This window comes from Kryptolebias marmoratus, linkage group LG15 (genome assembly GCF_001649575.2).
Source record: "Kryptolebias marmoratus isolate JLee-2015 linkage group LG15, ASM164957v2, whole genome shotgun sequence".
Lineage (NCBI taxonomy): Eukaryota > Metazoa > Chordata > Actinopteri > Cyprinodontiformes > Rivulidae > Kryptolebias > Kryptolebias marmoratus.
Genome location: NC_051444.1, coordinates 29,463,345 through 29,480,300, shown reverse-complemented (window position 1 = coordinate 29,480,300; position 16,956 = coordinate 29,463,345). Strand labels below are relative to the sequence as shown.

At 38.0% G+C, this 16,956-nt stretch overlaps 1 protein-coding gene across 7 annotated transcripts in view; it reads left to right on the top strand.

Annotated features, from left to right (window-relative positions):
- Positions 1-10,689: 10,689 nt before the first annotated feature.
- The window catches only part of tp53bp1 (tumor protein p53 binding protein, 1), a 41,664-nt gene continuing 35,397 nt past the window's right edge, over positions 10,690-16,956 (top strand). For 6 of the 7 annotated variants that reach the window (XM_037979786.1, XM_025002049.2, XM_037979785.1 and 3 more), the window contains exon 1: positions 16,193-16,722. In XM_037979786.1, the coding sequence (XP_037835714.1) occupies positions 16,543-16,722 (180 nt within the window). In that variant the 5' untranslated portion in view covers positions 16,193-16,542. Of the gene's footprint in view, positions 10,806-16,192; positions 16,723-16,956 lie in introns of those variants that run through there. The other variant, XM_017438473.3, reaches the window with a different exon arrangement.

Below are 16,956 nucleotides of genomic sequence, written 5' to 3'. Positions count from 1 at the left end.
TCAAAGGACCCTCGGTTGACTTTTTGGGTTTCACACCGTCCTCCCACGGGCCCGGTCAGGGACAGTCCACCTGTCAGCAAAGTTTCCATGAATCTAGCTGACCTGCAGTGAAGCACCCTGAGTTTTGGAGACAAAGAGAGACAATGTTTGGATCGAGCTGCAATCTGTCTGATGCTGTTAGATATAAATAATTCTCCTTTCTGAGCTGATCCCTCCTTAAACTAACCATGACAAAATTACTAACTTCTTCATTTGTGCAGTTTCTAAAGTAAACTTACTTGCCAAAGTCTAAATTTTCAATTACTCTCACATCCAACAGCTTCAAACATAGACCTTGATGTAAACCTCTTGTTTAAGAGATTTTTTATAATTTTAGTCAGTTTGCAATGAAATAGATTTTCCATAAAGTTAAGTTAGTTTCCATAAATTTAATTGTTGTTCTAAGTTTTCCTTTGGTTTATGCTTACTTCAAAATGATTTAACAATCTGACATTAGTTAAGTCTCACTTATAATATTGCTGCCTAAATTTTATTGTAATTTATTTTTGTTGATTTAATACTTGTGTGTTTGACTTTTGAGAGTTTATTTAAAAAATCTAAATAAATCAACAATTTGGTGTGATTTGATTATATGAGGAAAAACATACAAATTCATCCTCCTGTTTTGTTGACATTTGATCAAATTAAAATGGTAAATTAAAAAAAAAATCTAAAAAAAACTTTTTTTTCTTCCATAAGAAAGAGCCAGTCACTCTTTAGACACTTATTGCCTGAACAGCAAGCAATCAATAAGTTTAGCCTTTTTCTACTTGCTATATATAGGATGACTAGAAGCAGGCTAACACTTTCTGATGCACATTTTGAGGTGAACGTCAGACCTATCACTCTAACCTGGACCTCTTTTATTTAACTGATCTTTAATTTAAAAAAAAGATGTGAAATAAAACAAAGATTTGTACATAAAAATATTTATTGAGCATTAACAATCATAATAAAGTAGCAGCCAGCAATATAAAATATACCAGAAGTTGATTCCACATTGATGTTTTTTGATTATTTAAGATAAATGATGCTTTCTGCATAATTATTACTTCTCCTGATAATAAGAGGTGGGGGGTGTATTTTTTTTTGACATCTGACTACTTCTGCGTAAAATTTTAGCCATTCTTACAACAAAACGTTCAGCTTACTCAAGAGATTGGTGCTACGACTTTGGGTTTTGTTACTTTTATACTTTTCAAAAATATTTTTAACATTTTTACAATGATTTTCTACATAGAAATACACTGAGATCTCTTCAGTTCCTTCAAAAACATTGTTCTCTGAAAATCTGTTTCAGTGTATCTGCTCTCTTTTTGTCTTCTTATGCTTCTTTCAGCTCTAGTTACCAATCTGCTAATTTTAGCTTTTAGATAGCCTTCTACTTTTTTTAGCTTTAAGCTAGCCTTTTGCTACTTTAGCTTTTAACTAGGTTTTTAATGGTTTTAACTAGCTTTTTGATACTTTTAGGTTTTGGTTAAAAATTAGTCTTTTGATACTTTTAGCTTCTAGCCTCCCCTAAAACTTTTAGCTTGCGATTTGCAACTAGTTTTTTGCTATGTTTAGTTTTTAGCTACCATTTTGCTAATTTAAGCTTTTAGCTAGCCTTTTGATGCTTTAAGCTTTGTCTTTGTCATTTAGCACTCAGCATTCATACTGCATTGTTACAGAAAACGCAGTTCCTTCATTTGTTCCCTTAGTTTTGTAAAAGCAGCTGTTTTAGGACCATAACCATTATCTACGCTGCATTGTTTGGTTCAGAAGGAAAAACAAAATGATTGTAAGGACATGAAAAACAACTTGTTTGAAATAAATATTTACCAGCATTCACCTGGTGCGATCTGACCCCTGGCAGCTTCGAGGTGATGGATAGTCAGAACCTCTCCGAACACATCTGGTAGTTTCTGCACTGGAATGCAGCTTTGGCTCAGTTCGGAACACACACCTCTGGTTCTGATCGCCATGGTAACAGCAGAGCCACTGGCAGACGCTGAGCTCTCTTCCATCTCCATGACAACTGCATCCAGAGTGAGCACCATGACAGTGCAGGATGAGGTGGATGGGGCTTCGTTAAAGGAAAGTATTTGATTGGACAGCAGGTTATGGGGCTATTTGATGTCACAACATATTGAATAAAGAGAGGGGTATGAGAAGGAATGTTGATCTTATTATCTGTCTGAGACAACTGGGGCACCTCTGTCACCACTGATGAAGATGAAGGTGAAGGCTATATTACAGATGATCCTTTTTGTAGTCATTTTATTATTACCTGCTGCCAAAAAACAACAACAATAAAATGGCTATATCTCAATCAATTTTTCAGATATTGTGCTAAAACCTGGTGTGGTGGTAGCTGAGAGTCATGCACAACAGATGCTTTAAGTGCAACTCATTGTGCAATTTTTTTCCTTAAAACTTTAGCATTGAGTGTTGGAGTCAATCCTTTTTTTTGTGAGCAAAATATTTCAGAACCCCTAAATGGATATGAATGAAATGTTCATAATGATTGTATGTACATTTACAACTGGATATATGTTTTTTTAATTTAGCCCAGTCAAAGATGACCACCACAGCTAATCAGCCTTAATCAATACAAAATGGCTATACTCCTGTCAGCTTTACAGATACTGAGCTAAAATTTGATTTACTGAGTTTCATGACATCATGCAGAATGTTATTTTCAAGGTTTGACTAAGATGACTACAACTCCATCATTTATCAACATAGGATGATATTAGTTTAAAAATCTGGCATAAAAGGCAGCGGGTGATACGCATCCCTTCAAGATATCCTAGACCTTTAATATTTAGAAGAATTGCTTAATGTTCCAAATCTGTCCATAAATGACAAAAGTGTCTGGGAAAAACAGTTTGTGTCTCACAAAGGTTCTATTTAAATCAGTGTCACTACGAGTACCAGGCAATGAGCTTTGATGACTAAACTGGCATGACTTTGTTTCCCTCACAACAAAAACAGAGCTTCCTCTGTGCAAAGATTAACACTGACAAAGGCTCACAATCAGCAGAGGAAAACTGTTATTTTGGGCTCCGTGGGTCATTTAAATAAACTCAGTCTGCAACACTAAAGTTGCAAGATGCCATTATAGTGACAACAATCATGCAAATGACAGCCAAACAGGTAGTATCACTAGGAGTCCACAAAAAACTAAAAACGGCAAAGAAGTGATGCCACTAACTGGTACCTCGTGCAATCTGTTAACTCTCAGAGTATGTGTTGGAAGCCTCTCAGCTCCAAATACAAAAACGTTTAGCTTAAGGTCTTTAAAAAGGGTGATAATGAGAAAACATTAGAAAAGACATCTAAAAAATTAGACAATTTGTTCATGAATCCAGAACACAAAGGTAAAAACAAAACAGCAGGACTCAACTCCACTATATATTACAGCTCTGAAATCTGTAAATAATTACAATTACACATCGCATATTTTGTCATCCAGACAAACGTTATAAACAAATATCAGAAGTAAAAAAAGGAACTGAGTCAGAGATGCTGGTTCGTACTAAATATAAACAGACTTTTCTTCTGTACAGTCATCTTGTAGTCAGGACTTATTAAATATAAATGTGTTTTAATATTTACACTTCAGACTGCAGAAAATGGAGACTCTTTTTGTCCCATGACTGACTCGTGGCCCTCTGTTTCATCTGTCACTCAAAGGGAACTAAAGACAAAAGAATGAGGAGATTTGGAAAAAATAAAATAAAACAGCTTTTATGCTTTAGCATTTATGGATTGAAAGAGACTCTGCAGGTAGTTGAAATGATCTGAACTCTGCTTTTGTAACACGTTATGTTTGATGCAACCTTTTTTTAATGCGAGTTAAAAATGTATAAACTTGTGATGTTTCATCTCACAACACATATTTGATTAAAATGATGAACAATGAATGACTGACTGAACAAAAACACTGATATGTTAGCAAATAATTGTAACTCTGATGTTCAAAGGTTAAACTAATTTCATCTAACAAAAGTTAGCATAGTTTTATATTATTGTAAGAAAGGCAGATATGTTTTCATCCTTTAAATGTTTTGCATGATTAGCATGTCAGGGTTTGTTGCCAAAATAAGACAGGACCAATATTTATATTAACATTAAAAACATAGAACTGAGTGATGGGATACATATCAACTAATGCCTTTCATGCCAGAATTTTGAACTAAGATGTTTAACATTTATGTTGAGAAATGACATTATTATAGCTATTTTCAATAAGGCTTGAAAAACCATTATGCACAGACTCATGTGATATTACAATACCTCATGCAGTCTGCTTGCAATCGGAACATGTATTGCAAATAACTTGCAGCTATTACCACATCAAATTTTACCTCAAAACCAGTTAAACTGTCAGAGTTTTAGCAATTTTTGTGTTTGCTAAGGTTGATTAGCTATGGCAGCCATCTTGAATTGAAATCACCCCAAAAGTTAATCAGTTGTATGTGTACATCCAATTATTACTTTTTGAAAGTTTTATTAAAATCTGTACTGTGGTCTATGCAATATTTTGCTAACAGACAAACAGGGTTGACTCCAGCAGTTAATGTCAGGATTTATGCAAAGATCTCACACAGTTTGTAACTCAAAGAGTATTTGTTGGGGATGACTCTCAAACTGTAGCTCAATCTCTGTGAAACTGACTGAACAAGAGCCTTTTTATAGGGCGTTTCAGTTTGACTCCATGTGTAAATCCCAGCTCTGGAAGTTGTGTGTATCTGGGAGTGAGTCAGCAATCTGCTGTTAGACTTTTCAGAGTGTCTGCTGGCCTCTGCTGGGAGGAGAAGGAGCCACAAACAGGAGCAGAGTTTGCATTTCTGCATTTATGTGCAGAGAGCACATACTATCTATTTATTAGACATTTACAACAACATTCTGTGAAAAGAATATGACTTCTTATTACAAGTGAAAGATTGTTTATTTTCAGTAAATTGCATTACCACAATGGGGAAAAAAATGTTCTTTCAGATTCAGAACATATTTTATTGCCAAATACTTAAACAACTTAGTTATATAGCTATGAGGACTTTTGTTGGGTGCAAAATAAAAAATACAGTAAGATTGATACAAGGAAATTAGCAGCACAGGAGAACTTTTTGTACAAGGTAGCGCAAAAGTGTATAGTTGCCTGTGTGTAGGACAAATACTGTGGTGGTTTGGTTTTTCTATGGGTTTTGTTTATGTTTTATTTTTATTTGGTTTGGGTTTTTGTTTTGTTTCTATTCTGTTGTATTTGCTGTTTGTTTGGTCTCATGTTCATGCTTTTGTATTCACTCCTCCCCAGTCACCCTTTTGCTGTTTCCTGGCCACGCCCATCTCTACCTGCCCATGATTGCTCCCATACACCTGAATCCACTTACCACAATTATCCTCTGCACTTTAAAACCCGGTCATTTCTCTCCATACCTAGCTGGTCCATTGTCTAAGGTTTGTCGTTTGTTTGCTTGTTGTTTTTGCCGTTACTTCCTGGTTCTGCTACTCCGTGCTTTACTCAGTTTTTCTTTTTGTTTTGCTGCCATGTCAGCTTTTGTTTTGTTCATTCTTTAGTTTAATAAATTAGTTTCTTTTTAACTGTGGAGATAGAGGAGGTGACAAAGCTGAAGAACAATGTCAATAAAGTCAGAAGAACAGCATTCTGGCGTAGAATAGCATAGAGCAGGGCCATGCTGACAGATTCATCCATAGACTTGTTGGGTAACTGTAGATGGTCCAGAAGGGGATCTGTGATGTATTTGAGGTGGAATACCACTAGACTTTCAAAAGACTTCTTCACTTCAGAGGTCAGGGGGACAGGCCTCTAGTCATGTTTCCAGTGACATATTGACGGTCTGAAGAAATTAAGAACCTCATCCTTCACCAAACTTCGACTGACAGCTGTCAAACCATTAATCCTGTTCATAACACAGCCCAACTCTCTCCACTCCCACCCACAGACACTTCCCCAGCTCATCCCACAGACCCCCCCTCCTGATTATATAGATGAAGATAATATATAGTTCACAGTAAAAAGTCTGGACATATGGTTTAGATTTAAATATCAAAGTTATTTTCCTTGAGTTGCTTGCTGGAGTATGATCAGTCTGTAATGGTGAGTAGACTGCCTCTCTCAGAATTTTCCCTAAGGTGTCTCAAGTACAAGCCTCCAGCTGCAGCTGTCTTCTCCTCAAAAGTGACTCCCTTTTGCCATCACATGCAACATCAACATGCAAATGTTTCTTTTGGCTGCAGTGAGTGAGGACACTACCTGACTGCTCCACCCTTGCTTACCTGTGGTTCTCTTTTGTTCTGTGCAGGACACTGTCCCAGCTCATCCACAGCTAAGAATACAGAGAAACAGTCCGGGTAAAATACTGTTACTGACTAATTCACTGACTACAAATTTCATGCTAGCAAGAGAGTTAAAAGAAAACATTTTAGCTGGGATTTGGTCACAAAGATGCAAACATTTAAAGCTTGTGTAAGTACTAAATGGTAATGCAGTTCAAACTGTAAAATATAAACAAACTTTGATATTGCTAAAATGATTTGATTGCTAAAATGTGGTTACGCTTAGCTTATAATAAAATAATCACAAAGAACAGTTGTGTTTGTGGGGTGAGGGAGGCCGAAGACTCCAGGACATCATGACAGGGGTGAGTGAGATTAGGTAGTAGCCATCCTTGAGACGGAAAAACAAGCTACTGCAGCTGTTTGTGTGCAGAAAACCCTGGTCTTGGGCATGGTTCATAGTATAAAAAGGAGGTGAAAGGGGAATCACCTCAGACACAACTGGGATCATGTTGCTGTTTCTTGTTGGTCAGTTGTTGTCTCCATTCAGCTGAATGTTTGAATGAATGTATGATTTGTAATTACACCTCTGGTCTGGACATGTTTTGTGTGTCCATCTTTCCTGCAACATCCGGGGAACGATGAGAAACACAAGATAGTGTGGTGATATTCCTCAGAAGGGAGTACCATTTCTCAGGAACTTGCAACCTGTCCAAGGTGTTCCCTGGCTTTACAAAGTGATGGCTGAAGATAGGTATTAGCTGCCTGTGATCCAGAAAGGAAATGCGTGTAAAGAAAATGAATAGCTGTCTGTCTGTCTGTCTGTCTGTCTGTCTGTCTGTCTGTCTGTCTGTCTGTCTGTCTGTCTGTCTGTCTGTCTGTCTGTCTGTCTGTCTGTCTGGCTGGCTGGATGGATGGATGGATGGATGGATGGATGGATGATGTGCCCTTTGAAGATCAGCAAAGAAACATCTACTGTAAACCTCTAATATGGGGTCATTTGGTATGTGACTAAATGTTTCATCTGTTTGTTGGAAATGATTTCTGCTAGTCTTCCTGAAAGTAAGGTTGTAAAAACGTTCTAACCCCTTCAGTGATATTGGTGTCCAGATTTAATTTTCATTGTGCTCATTACCGACCATTTTCAGGATGAGTCCACTGGGCAGGGCTGCCATTTCTGACAGCACCTATCACAGCTGGTCCTTATGACACCTGATGACTACATGAGTATTTAAGGCTGAGGTGAATCACAACTCTTCACTTGACTGTTAAATGTCACACGGTGATTGTTCTCACTTCAACCCATCAAGCAAAATTCCTCTGTGCTAAAAAAGAAAGATTGTATTTATTCTTACCTGTGCTCCTTTGCAGAATCCCCAGTGTTCTTAGTGTAATCTTAGTGTTCTCCTGAAACCCTTCATTGATACTCCTCCTCTGTGAGAAATCCCTTGTTGAATCCTCTGTATGTTCCTTGAACTCCTTGTGGAACCTCCTTTGAGAACAAATCCCTTGGTTATCACTTCTGTTCTGCTTTTCCTTCAAACACAAGTAAAGAGAAGTCAGCTCAGCCTCTCGGCCCGTCCTGCCAGTCTGCTTTCTCGTCTCATCTTGAGAACTTCTGAAATCCTTCACTCTGAGATCTGCAACACAAAAGAATCAAATAAGTGCTAAAACAAAATATTATTGGAAATTATATTACACTTCCACCTCACCAGTGAGCCCTCTAACTTCCTTTTCTAGATCTTTTTGGCCAAAGTGACTAAACCCTGTTAGAAAAAGTAATTAAATATGACAGAACAATCCAACCACAAGAACATCCAGGGTTCCACTAAAGCCAAAAAGTTCCATACTGCTCTCAGTTACAATAGAATAATCATTGGACAACATGAGACTATTCTCAAAGGTCTAAATAAGCAACAGCAAACAATCAACCAACATTTAGAACAACTCAGTAACCTTCTGCATAATTTAGATCAAAACCTAACCACTTTACAACTTTCTCTCCAGATTCTCATCGCCCCACCTTCTCATCAGCCTGAAAGCTGGCCACTGATGTCCTGTAATGTTTTCATTGCTTCACCTGAACAACATGAGAATAAGTCAGATTACTGTGGTGGACTCTTATTGCAGTGTTCTCTCATTTTCAGTAGTAATCCCTGAGCATTCTCATTTGACAGTTCAAAGATAGCTTTTCTGTCGGTTCTCAAGTCTAGATGCTGCAAACTTGTGTTTACTATCATGTGATCTACAGAGATACTGAATTAAACAACTGAATTTGCAACATTTGCATTTTGTAATATAGGACAAGTCTCACTGACACTAATAACAGCTCTGAGTGTGTTTACTGTGCCTACCTGTTAGATTAATACAAGTCTCACTCAATCCTAGACAAAAAAAGTGCTTAAACTGAATAAACTGATAGTTTAAAAGGGAAATTAGGTGATTTGAAGCTAACATAAATCAAAAGAAAGTCACAAAATGTGCTTGTTTTCAGAGTCTCACATCTTTAAATACGCACACTAATTTTAAATTAAGGATAAGAGACTGAAAAAATTATTAGGGTCTCTTCAGCATTTACTGTGATCTTTTGGAAGTTTAAATGCGAAACAGGAACTGGAACGTGAATAGCAAATGTGTGAATATGGATAGTGTGTAAGTGAAAAGATTCAGTTCCAATTAAATTGCAATTAATTGTGAAAACCAACCCAAAATTACATTATTCAGCTTCAAAAATAACAACCCAGAGTCGGATGACTGATGTTTTGAAGAGGACCACCTGAAATATAAAACTTCAATAGAAGAAACTCCACCTCTCGCTGTCTGGACCGCCAGCAAAGGGAGGGTACACCCTGGACAGGTTGCCAGTTCAGCACCGGGCCACTTTGAGACAGATTCAAAGCTTCCCACAGAATTGGCCCCTGGCAGGAGGCAAACATGGGACTCTACAAAACAGTAAAAAAAAAATTGTAATAAAATTGTAATTGTTATTTTACTGTAAAAAAATTGTGATTTAATATTTCCTGCTATATCTTGCCTTTATTAGTCTAAGCAAAATCAACTACAGACACTGGTTAGCAGAGCTCTGGTTAGGCTAAGCAGACAAGTACTTCATTACTTAAAGTGCTGTTATATATGAGTCTGGTAAGAATGATTAAAGCACTTTTATCACAGTAGTGCGAGGTTGGAGTTTTGTCACCAATAAGGCTTGTCCAGGCTTGTTGTGAGGCTCATTAAAGAATGCTCTCGTCTTGTTTTTCACTAATCAAGATATATGTTTATGCAAGTAACTTAAAACAAATTATGCTTTTTTGTACTGATGACAACATACAACACTTACAAGGTCTTAACAATGTGTGGCTTCAACATAAAGGTCTTTCACAAAATACCTCAAGCTGGGACTTAGAAACCTTCTAGTGTCTGATTGGACTGAGGCGGCACGGAAGCTCAAAACCAACCCACTACCTCGTGCTGCAAAACGAGGTAGTAACAGAGCCGAAACTGTCGACATGTGAGAAGGTAAGCCGGCTTTGCGGCTCAGTAATGTGATGGTCTGTGTGACCACCTGGTTGTGTGACTAAACGACAACAAGCAGATTTATTACTGAGGGAAGATTAATGATGACGCACAGCAACTTTGCATTTAGTTGAAAAAAAATTGTAACCCACTAAGAGCCTCTCTAAAGTGCAGTGCATTCGTCAGGTTTTGAAAACAATAGAAGGGAGACTAACGTCACACATTTAATGCATTGTGCTCCACGTCAACTCAGCTGAGTTCTGCTCCATGCCTCTTTTGGTTCCACCATGCTCGCTTCATTTCTGAAAGCTCACGTCTCTGTGAGATGTGGACAGCTCCATCAGTGACTCATGAATGGCCAGAGGCCTCTTTCAAAACATCAGCTTTTCGCTGAACTGCTTTGTGAAAGAGCCTATATAAACAGCACAGAGTGATCCATAAAGCTCCTCACAAGATGGACGCCGAAAATCTCGCCCTAGCGCCGTCAGTGGCCATTCCAGTGTTTCTCTATTTTAGTTGCTTCCATCCTCGGACAGTCTGGGGGCTGGCCATTGCCTCTACCCCCCACGGTGGTGTCCCTGCTCTGAGTCACTTTTGTTCTGCTTCTGTTAAACTTTTCCTATGGCCAGTAACCTATAACCTTTGACCCTGTGATGAAGCAGACTTCAGACATAATGAAGCTTCTCAGATTTGACTTTGATTGACAATTAGTAAAAACTAATTTAATCCGAGTTTTTGGTTTTGTTTTGTTTGTTTTTTTTGCCTCTGATTAATGTTGTGCCTTGCTGAATGAATCATTTCACGAGTCCAGGTTTTTAAATGCCCGTGCATCTCTACGTGCCATGCGTCCCACACCCTGACTCTGAGGAAGCAGAAGGCAGAGCTGAGCGATGTTTGACGCCTTCTTCTCGCAGCCAGCGGGACTCGGCATCCGAAGCCCGGCAGGAGCAGACATATTGACTCCGAAGGTAAAGCTCTTTGTTTGTGTTTGCACCGCGGTGAGGTCGAATTGGTTGTGTGTGTTTTAAAGTCCCGCAGAGGGGGGTCGGATTACACATTGTCTCTAGAGGTGGCTGCGCATTTCTTAATGTGGCTGTCTGCGGAGATGAACGCTGAACTCGGTGGGTGACGGAGGCTGCAGGAGCCTCTGCATCCATCCCTTGATGGGGAGGGAAATTACTCTGCATCCATCCCTTGATGGGGAGGGAAATTAGACATGCTTTCATCATTATTATTATTATTATTATTATTATTATTATTATTATTATTATTATTATTATTATTATTATTATTATTATTATTATTAAGTAAGGAACCACTCAGAGCTGCGTATCCAGCCATTTGAGCGCAAGTGGCGCTCATCGATGCGTTACTGCCGGTCAGGATGTCTCCTCGGGGTTTCCATGATGAAATGCCGGTCAGAATCCTGAGCTCTGACCAGGCCCTCTACTGCCGGCTCATGATAAACACCTTCAGCTGACTTCAGCCTGAAAATAATAATAATAATTAAAAAAACTGCAGATGAAATGAAACACAAAGAGGATGAAGCTATTCAGATTTTTGCTGACAACCTCTACTAATGTTGAATGAAATCTGTAACAGGGGCGTTGGTAAGATCTTAAAACACAGGGGTCCAGGGACCAGGCCGGCTTTCCTTTTTTATTTTTTATTTTATTGCAGATAGTGACTATAATGTTAGTGCACTGTCAGCATACAATAAACAAAAACAGAGAGAAGAGAAAAGAAAGAGAGAATAAAGAAGTGCATTGATAAAAAAGGATCATATACTGAATGTACCATTTCTCTTAATTAATGAAAATTAGTTCTTTTTTTCTTTTTGTAAAAATAAAGATATTGTTTTCCAGTTATGATCTACTTTGAAGTTGTTTTAGTGTGTAGTTACACAACAACACTCTGTATAATATGAAATATCAGTTGTCATAATGAAAGCATTGAAACCAGTATTAATGACAGTATAATGAAAATAAAGCAAAAATAGTGACTAACTGTAGCAGCAGTGACAGTGATTATAATGCACAAGTAATCATAATTTTGTATTGATAATAATAACAATTATAACTACAGAATCCCCTAAAAAATAACCTTGAAGGGCACCAACATAAACCCGCAATAATCCGAGAGAAAGAGAAAAAATGCCCATGCATTGATGCATGAACTGCACAACGAGTGCAAAGAGAACTAAGACCAAAAGAAATGTCAAAGGCACCACCAGCAGCCCACCGGGGCAAACACACACCTATGTCTGTCATCCCCAGGCCACCAAGCCAACGGGAAACAGACAAAGCAGCAAACTGAAAGGCAAGCCCCAAACTAACAGCTGCTGTGCAAAAACCACAAGATCCCAAACCCTGATTGCCAGAAGACCCAAGCAGCAAAACTCCATGTTTTGGCAGTGCAACATGTAGGAAACAAAAACATCCCCCATAGTCCTGAAGAGAACATCCCTCACCAAAACCCAGTTTAAGTCTAAGGCTGGTCTTTTCAAAGTTATTACCGAGCCATGTATCATAGGTCCCTGAGGTTTAGAAGACCATCAAAAAGATGAAAAGTAGATTTAGGAATTTGACAGTTTCAAGGAAAATGGACAAAAAAGTACATTTTGTTATGTTGCGAAATATACCAGAGTTGTAGCCATTTTGGTCAAACCTTGAAAATAAAATCTCATGCGATATCATACAATGTCATGCTCAGAGTAAGTGTTAAAAATTAAATTTTAGCTCAATGTCTGCGAAACTGACTGAATTATAACCATTTTTGTGTTGGTTAAAGTTGTTGTTGTGGTCATCTTAAATTGGATTGACTCCAAATGTTAATTTGTTGTAGATGTGTGCCCAATCATTACTTTCTTATTTTTCATTAAAATCTTTCCATTGATTTACAAAATATTTTGTTAACAGACAGAGTTGGTATCAGTATTGGAACTGATCCACACACCGCTACTGTTCATAGTCATATAGGTAAACAAATCTGGTGGAATCAGACAAGCAGAAATCTCAGAGAGGATGTTTAGGTGGAAATATAAGAGCACCGTAAAGACAGAGTTTAGCATTCAGCTAAATTCTTGATAGACTGGTATGTTTACCATTTCAACCTAACCTTTTTTATACTTTACTTAACAAATCTGACAGTAAATGCATACCATAAGATCAGAAATGTCAGATTTCTCCCTCCCAAGCAGCTCTTCCATAGTTGTTGCCATAGTTGACCTATTTTCAGTCATTTTGACTGTTTTTGTAGGTAAACAAACGCAAGTAGAAGTTGGCAGCTGTTTACAAGTGTTGCTTGCAAATTTTGAATTTTCATCAAATGAAACAAAACATTCTGTGAATTTTGTCTTTTTTGTTTTTTACTGGCTTTCATGACATTGCAATGAGTACCTTTAATCTCAGTACAAATCCATTCCTCTGTAAGCCTCAGAGGTTTGTTACAGAACATTAGCATCATGAAGACCAAGGGACATACCAGACAGGTCAGGGGTAAAGTTGTTGAGAGGTTTAGAGCAGGGTTAGAATACAAAACAACATCACAAGCTTTGAGTATCTCATGGAGCTCTGTTCAAGTCACTATCTGAAAAAATGGAAAGCGTAGGACACGACAACAACCGTACGACAACATGACCATCCACCTAAACTGACAAACTCAGAGAAATAAAGAGAAATCAAAACATAAATTCTTTTTTGAGCAAAACAATATGATTTCAGGGGCTTTATTGCATAATATGAATATATTTGTTGTTTGGTATTTATTTTGTCTTTAGACTCTGTGGGGCTGCAGCTCAGGATGTTCAGACCTACAGACACCTACAGCTACAGGAACTTGTCCTTATCAGACAGATTACTGTTGTGGTGCCATCATCAATGATGCTGTCAGTCCCTCCAGCGGTCCTCAGAGTAGCCTTCTCCAGCAACTAAAATGTAAATGTAGGCCTTTAGTATGGAACTGTAGATTTTTCCTGGTGGAGTTGTTTTGACTCTTTTCAGAGTCTTCTGACAAAGATGATTCTAAGTTAAGGACAGTGGTGAACGAAGTACTCAACTATAGTACTTGAGTAAAAGTATTGATACTCATGGCCAAATCTTACTCGACTACAAGTAAAAGTTGATTGGTCAAAAATGTACTCAAGTTAAAGTACTGAAGTACTCACTTTTGAAAATACTTAAGTATTCAAAAGTACATGAATTTAAAAGTACTTGAGTAATTTTGCAGAACCTTGTAACTTTCAGAAACCACCTGATTTATTGATGCGTAGAACCACTCTGCTACAACTTCTACACCACCTGTAAAGAACTTCAGCATAAAAATGCCACAAAAAAATTAAGAATTTTTTTGTCTTAAAACACACCAAACCAGAGAGTCTTGATTCTCCTCACACTTTCACTATGGAATAGAGGTTTAAGGTTGAATCTATTACCACAAAGTAACGACCAGCTTCCTGGAAATGTAGTGGAGTCAAAAGTACAAAATTTATATATTTATATTTATTATATTTATTTTTTATAAGTTCCCCCCAAAAAATACTCAAGTAAAGTAAAGATTCTCAAAAAATTTACTTAAGTACAGTAATCAAGTAAATGTATTCCGTTACTGTCCACCACTGGTTAAGGAGGTAGGTCTCCTGTCGGCTGAGATGTTTACCATCATGCCGGGGATTAGGTCAGTTTAGTGAATTTTAAAAACCTTAACCTTCACAGCAGCTTAGGTCAGTCGGATGGTGGGTGCTCTGGGTTTTCTCTGTGATCTACTCGAGCTTTGACTGCGGTGTTACCAGAACGTGGTGTCTCCATGGAAACGGAGACTGTCAAACGTTGATGACAAAGTTGTGGTAATATTTTAAAAAGCTGTATTTTGGCACAGTATTCGAAACTCATTACAAATGCACAGTTTTTTTTTTTTGTAGTTTTTTTTCTACATTTTTAAGAACTCTAAATTACCACATGTTGAATGGAGATATTAACATCAGTTAGGATGCCAGCACGGATAATGTTTTCACACATTTTAGAAGACAGGGAAAGGTAATCGGTGCCATATTACACTGCTAATGATGAATAGAGTGGATAGACCTGCACTGGCCCAGATGCATATTTATGGGAGGAAGACTTCGAGATTTCATCAGATCCATCTTTATGATTTACCACACTGATGAAGGAGGTCTAAAGGTAACAACAGCTAAATATAATCAGTGCTGACAAAACTCAGCGACTCTGTGCTGAAGATATTTTTAATGAAAACGTTAATCTATATAACATATTTTGCTCGAGTCCCTTGAAACCCCACAGGGACCTGCGAAGGTCTCAGAAATCCCACTGTGGGACCAAGTGGCCCAGATTTCTCTCCTTTATGTGATTTATCTTAGCAGGTGGCAGAACTCCACAGGATAGCATGAAAAACCTTGAAATGTCCTCACATTTAAAAACACAAGAAGACTCTAAACCATTCCACCAAAACCTAACGTCTAGAAACAAAACCACAGATCACTGCAAGATCTAAAATATTGCTGTTCCTCAAAGAATTGAGGAGATATCAAATATGTTGAATAACAAATCCATCATACTAACAAAAGTGTGTCTGAATAACATTATTTGGAAATATTGAAAAATTCTTTTTAAAACATGTAAAGGCAGTTTATATGTGCAAAAATCTGAGGCTTGCCTAATTTTTAAAAACATTTTGCTTTCAAAGATCCAGATTTTAGAGCTTCTTCAGGCTGTCTGAAGATTTTTTAAAAATTAATTAACTAATTTTACATTGGTTGTTTGCACAACTTTTAGGTAAAAGAGTCATATTTTGCTATCGAGCATTGCTCCTTAAGAAATTTGGCAAAAGCGGATGAGTGGAGAAGAAAAGAAATGTCAGGTCTAAAAAACTCAACCAAGATAAGATAAGACTTAATTGGTTCCCAGTAGGAACATTTTTATGTCACAGCAGCAACAAGATTACACAGACAATAAAAAGGAAAAGAAATACTATTACTATTTCATGTCCACTGTATTACGTTATATTTGATAATTTTGGTTGGTGCAAGCAAAAAGACAACTTTTGCTTTTTGCAACAGGCTGCAGGTAACAAAACATCCTTTTGAGTTTTTGCTTTTTTATGTTTAAAATGTTTTTTTAAGTTAAAAAAAAACTAATGGGTGGTACAGATCTGTGGCTGGATAAAATAAAAAATAAACTACAGTTAACTAGCTGCCAGAAGATGTAATTGTAACCGTAGGTAATACAAATTAACCAATAAATTAAACTAGAAATAGCCCTTTAGCCATAAAACCAATCTTCTTTTCAGTATGACGTATGTCCAGGCTCAACCAATCACATCGTTTTTTATATTTTTACCGCGAGGAAGAGAGCTGAAGTTGTTGTGTTTCTGTCTGTAAATAAAAATCTAAATAAATTTTTAAACAACTATGTGAATCAGTATTTCAACTTTTATTTATTGGTAAATGCACCGTCCTCCGGGTTTTTAAGAAGTCTTTGGAGTGGTTCTTCAGCGGGAAGAAAAACGGAGCAACACGCTCTTTGTTGTTGGGCGGAGCTTTAGCCGTTAGCTTGTAGCTAACATGCTACACCGGCTGCTCGCAGGTAACAATACCCAGCGGTAGGCTCACATGTCCGCCTTCGTTGTCTCTCTGCTGCTCTGTTAGCTAACAACAACAACCCGTCTCCTGTCCTCGGCCTGACCGACCTCATGGATCCCAGCGGAAGTGAACTGGACTCCAGCCTGCCTCAGCCGGAGAATCCGTGCCTGATAGTGGAGGACTCTCAGCCGGACAGCGTCGCTCTGGAGGACGATCCGGAGAGCAGCTACCGAGCGCTGCTGGCCCGCCGCCTGTCCAGCCTGCAGCCCACCGCCCGCAGCCCAGTGCTGGTAAGATGCAAACCGGTCGTCCCGGGAACCTCACCTGGGAATTGGAGATTAGAGTTGATGGTAATCCAGATTATGAAGCACTGAACGAATAAAAGTTGAGTGGTTGGGGAGAAATACAGAGGTTAAAGTCCTGCTGATAAGAAATCAAAGACGTACACAATATGGCAAGAAAGAGAAAATAAACCAACACAGATTTAAACTAACGAGTAGGTCTAAGCTTTCCATTTTAAATAT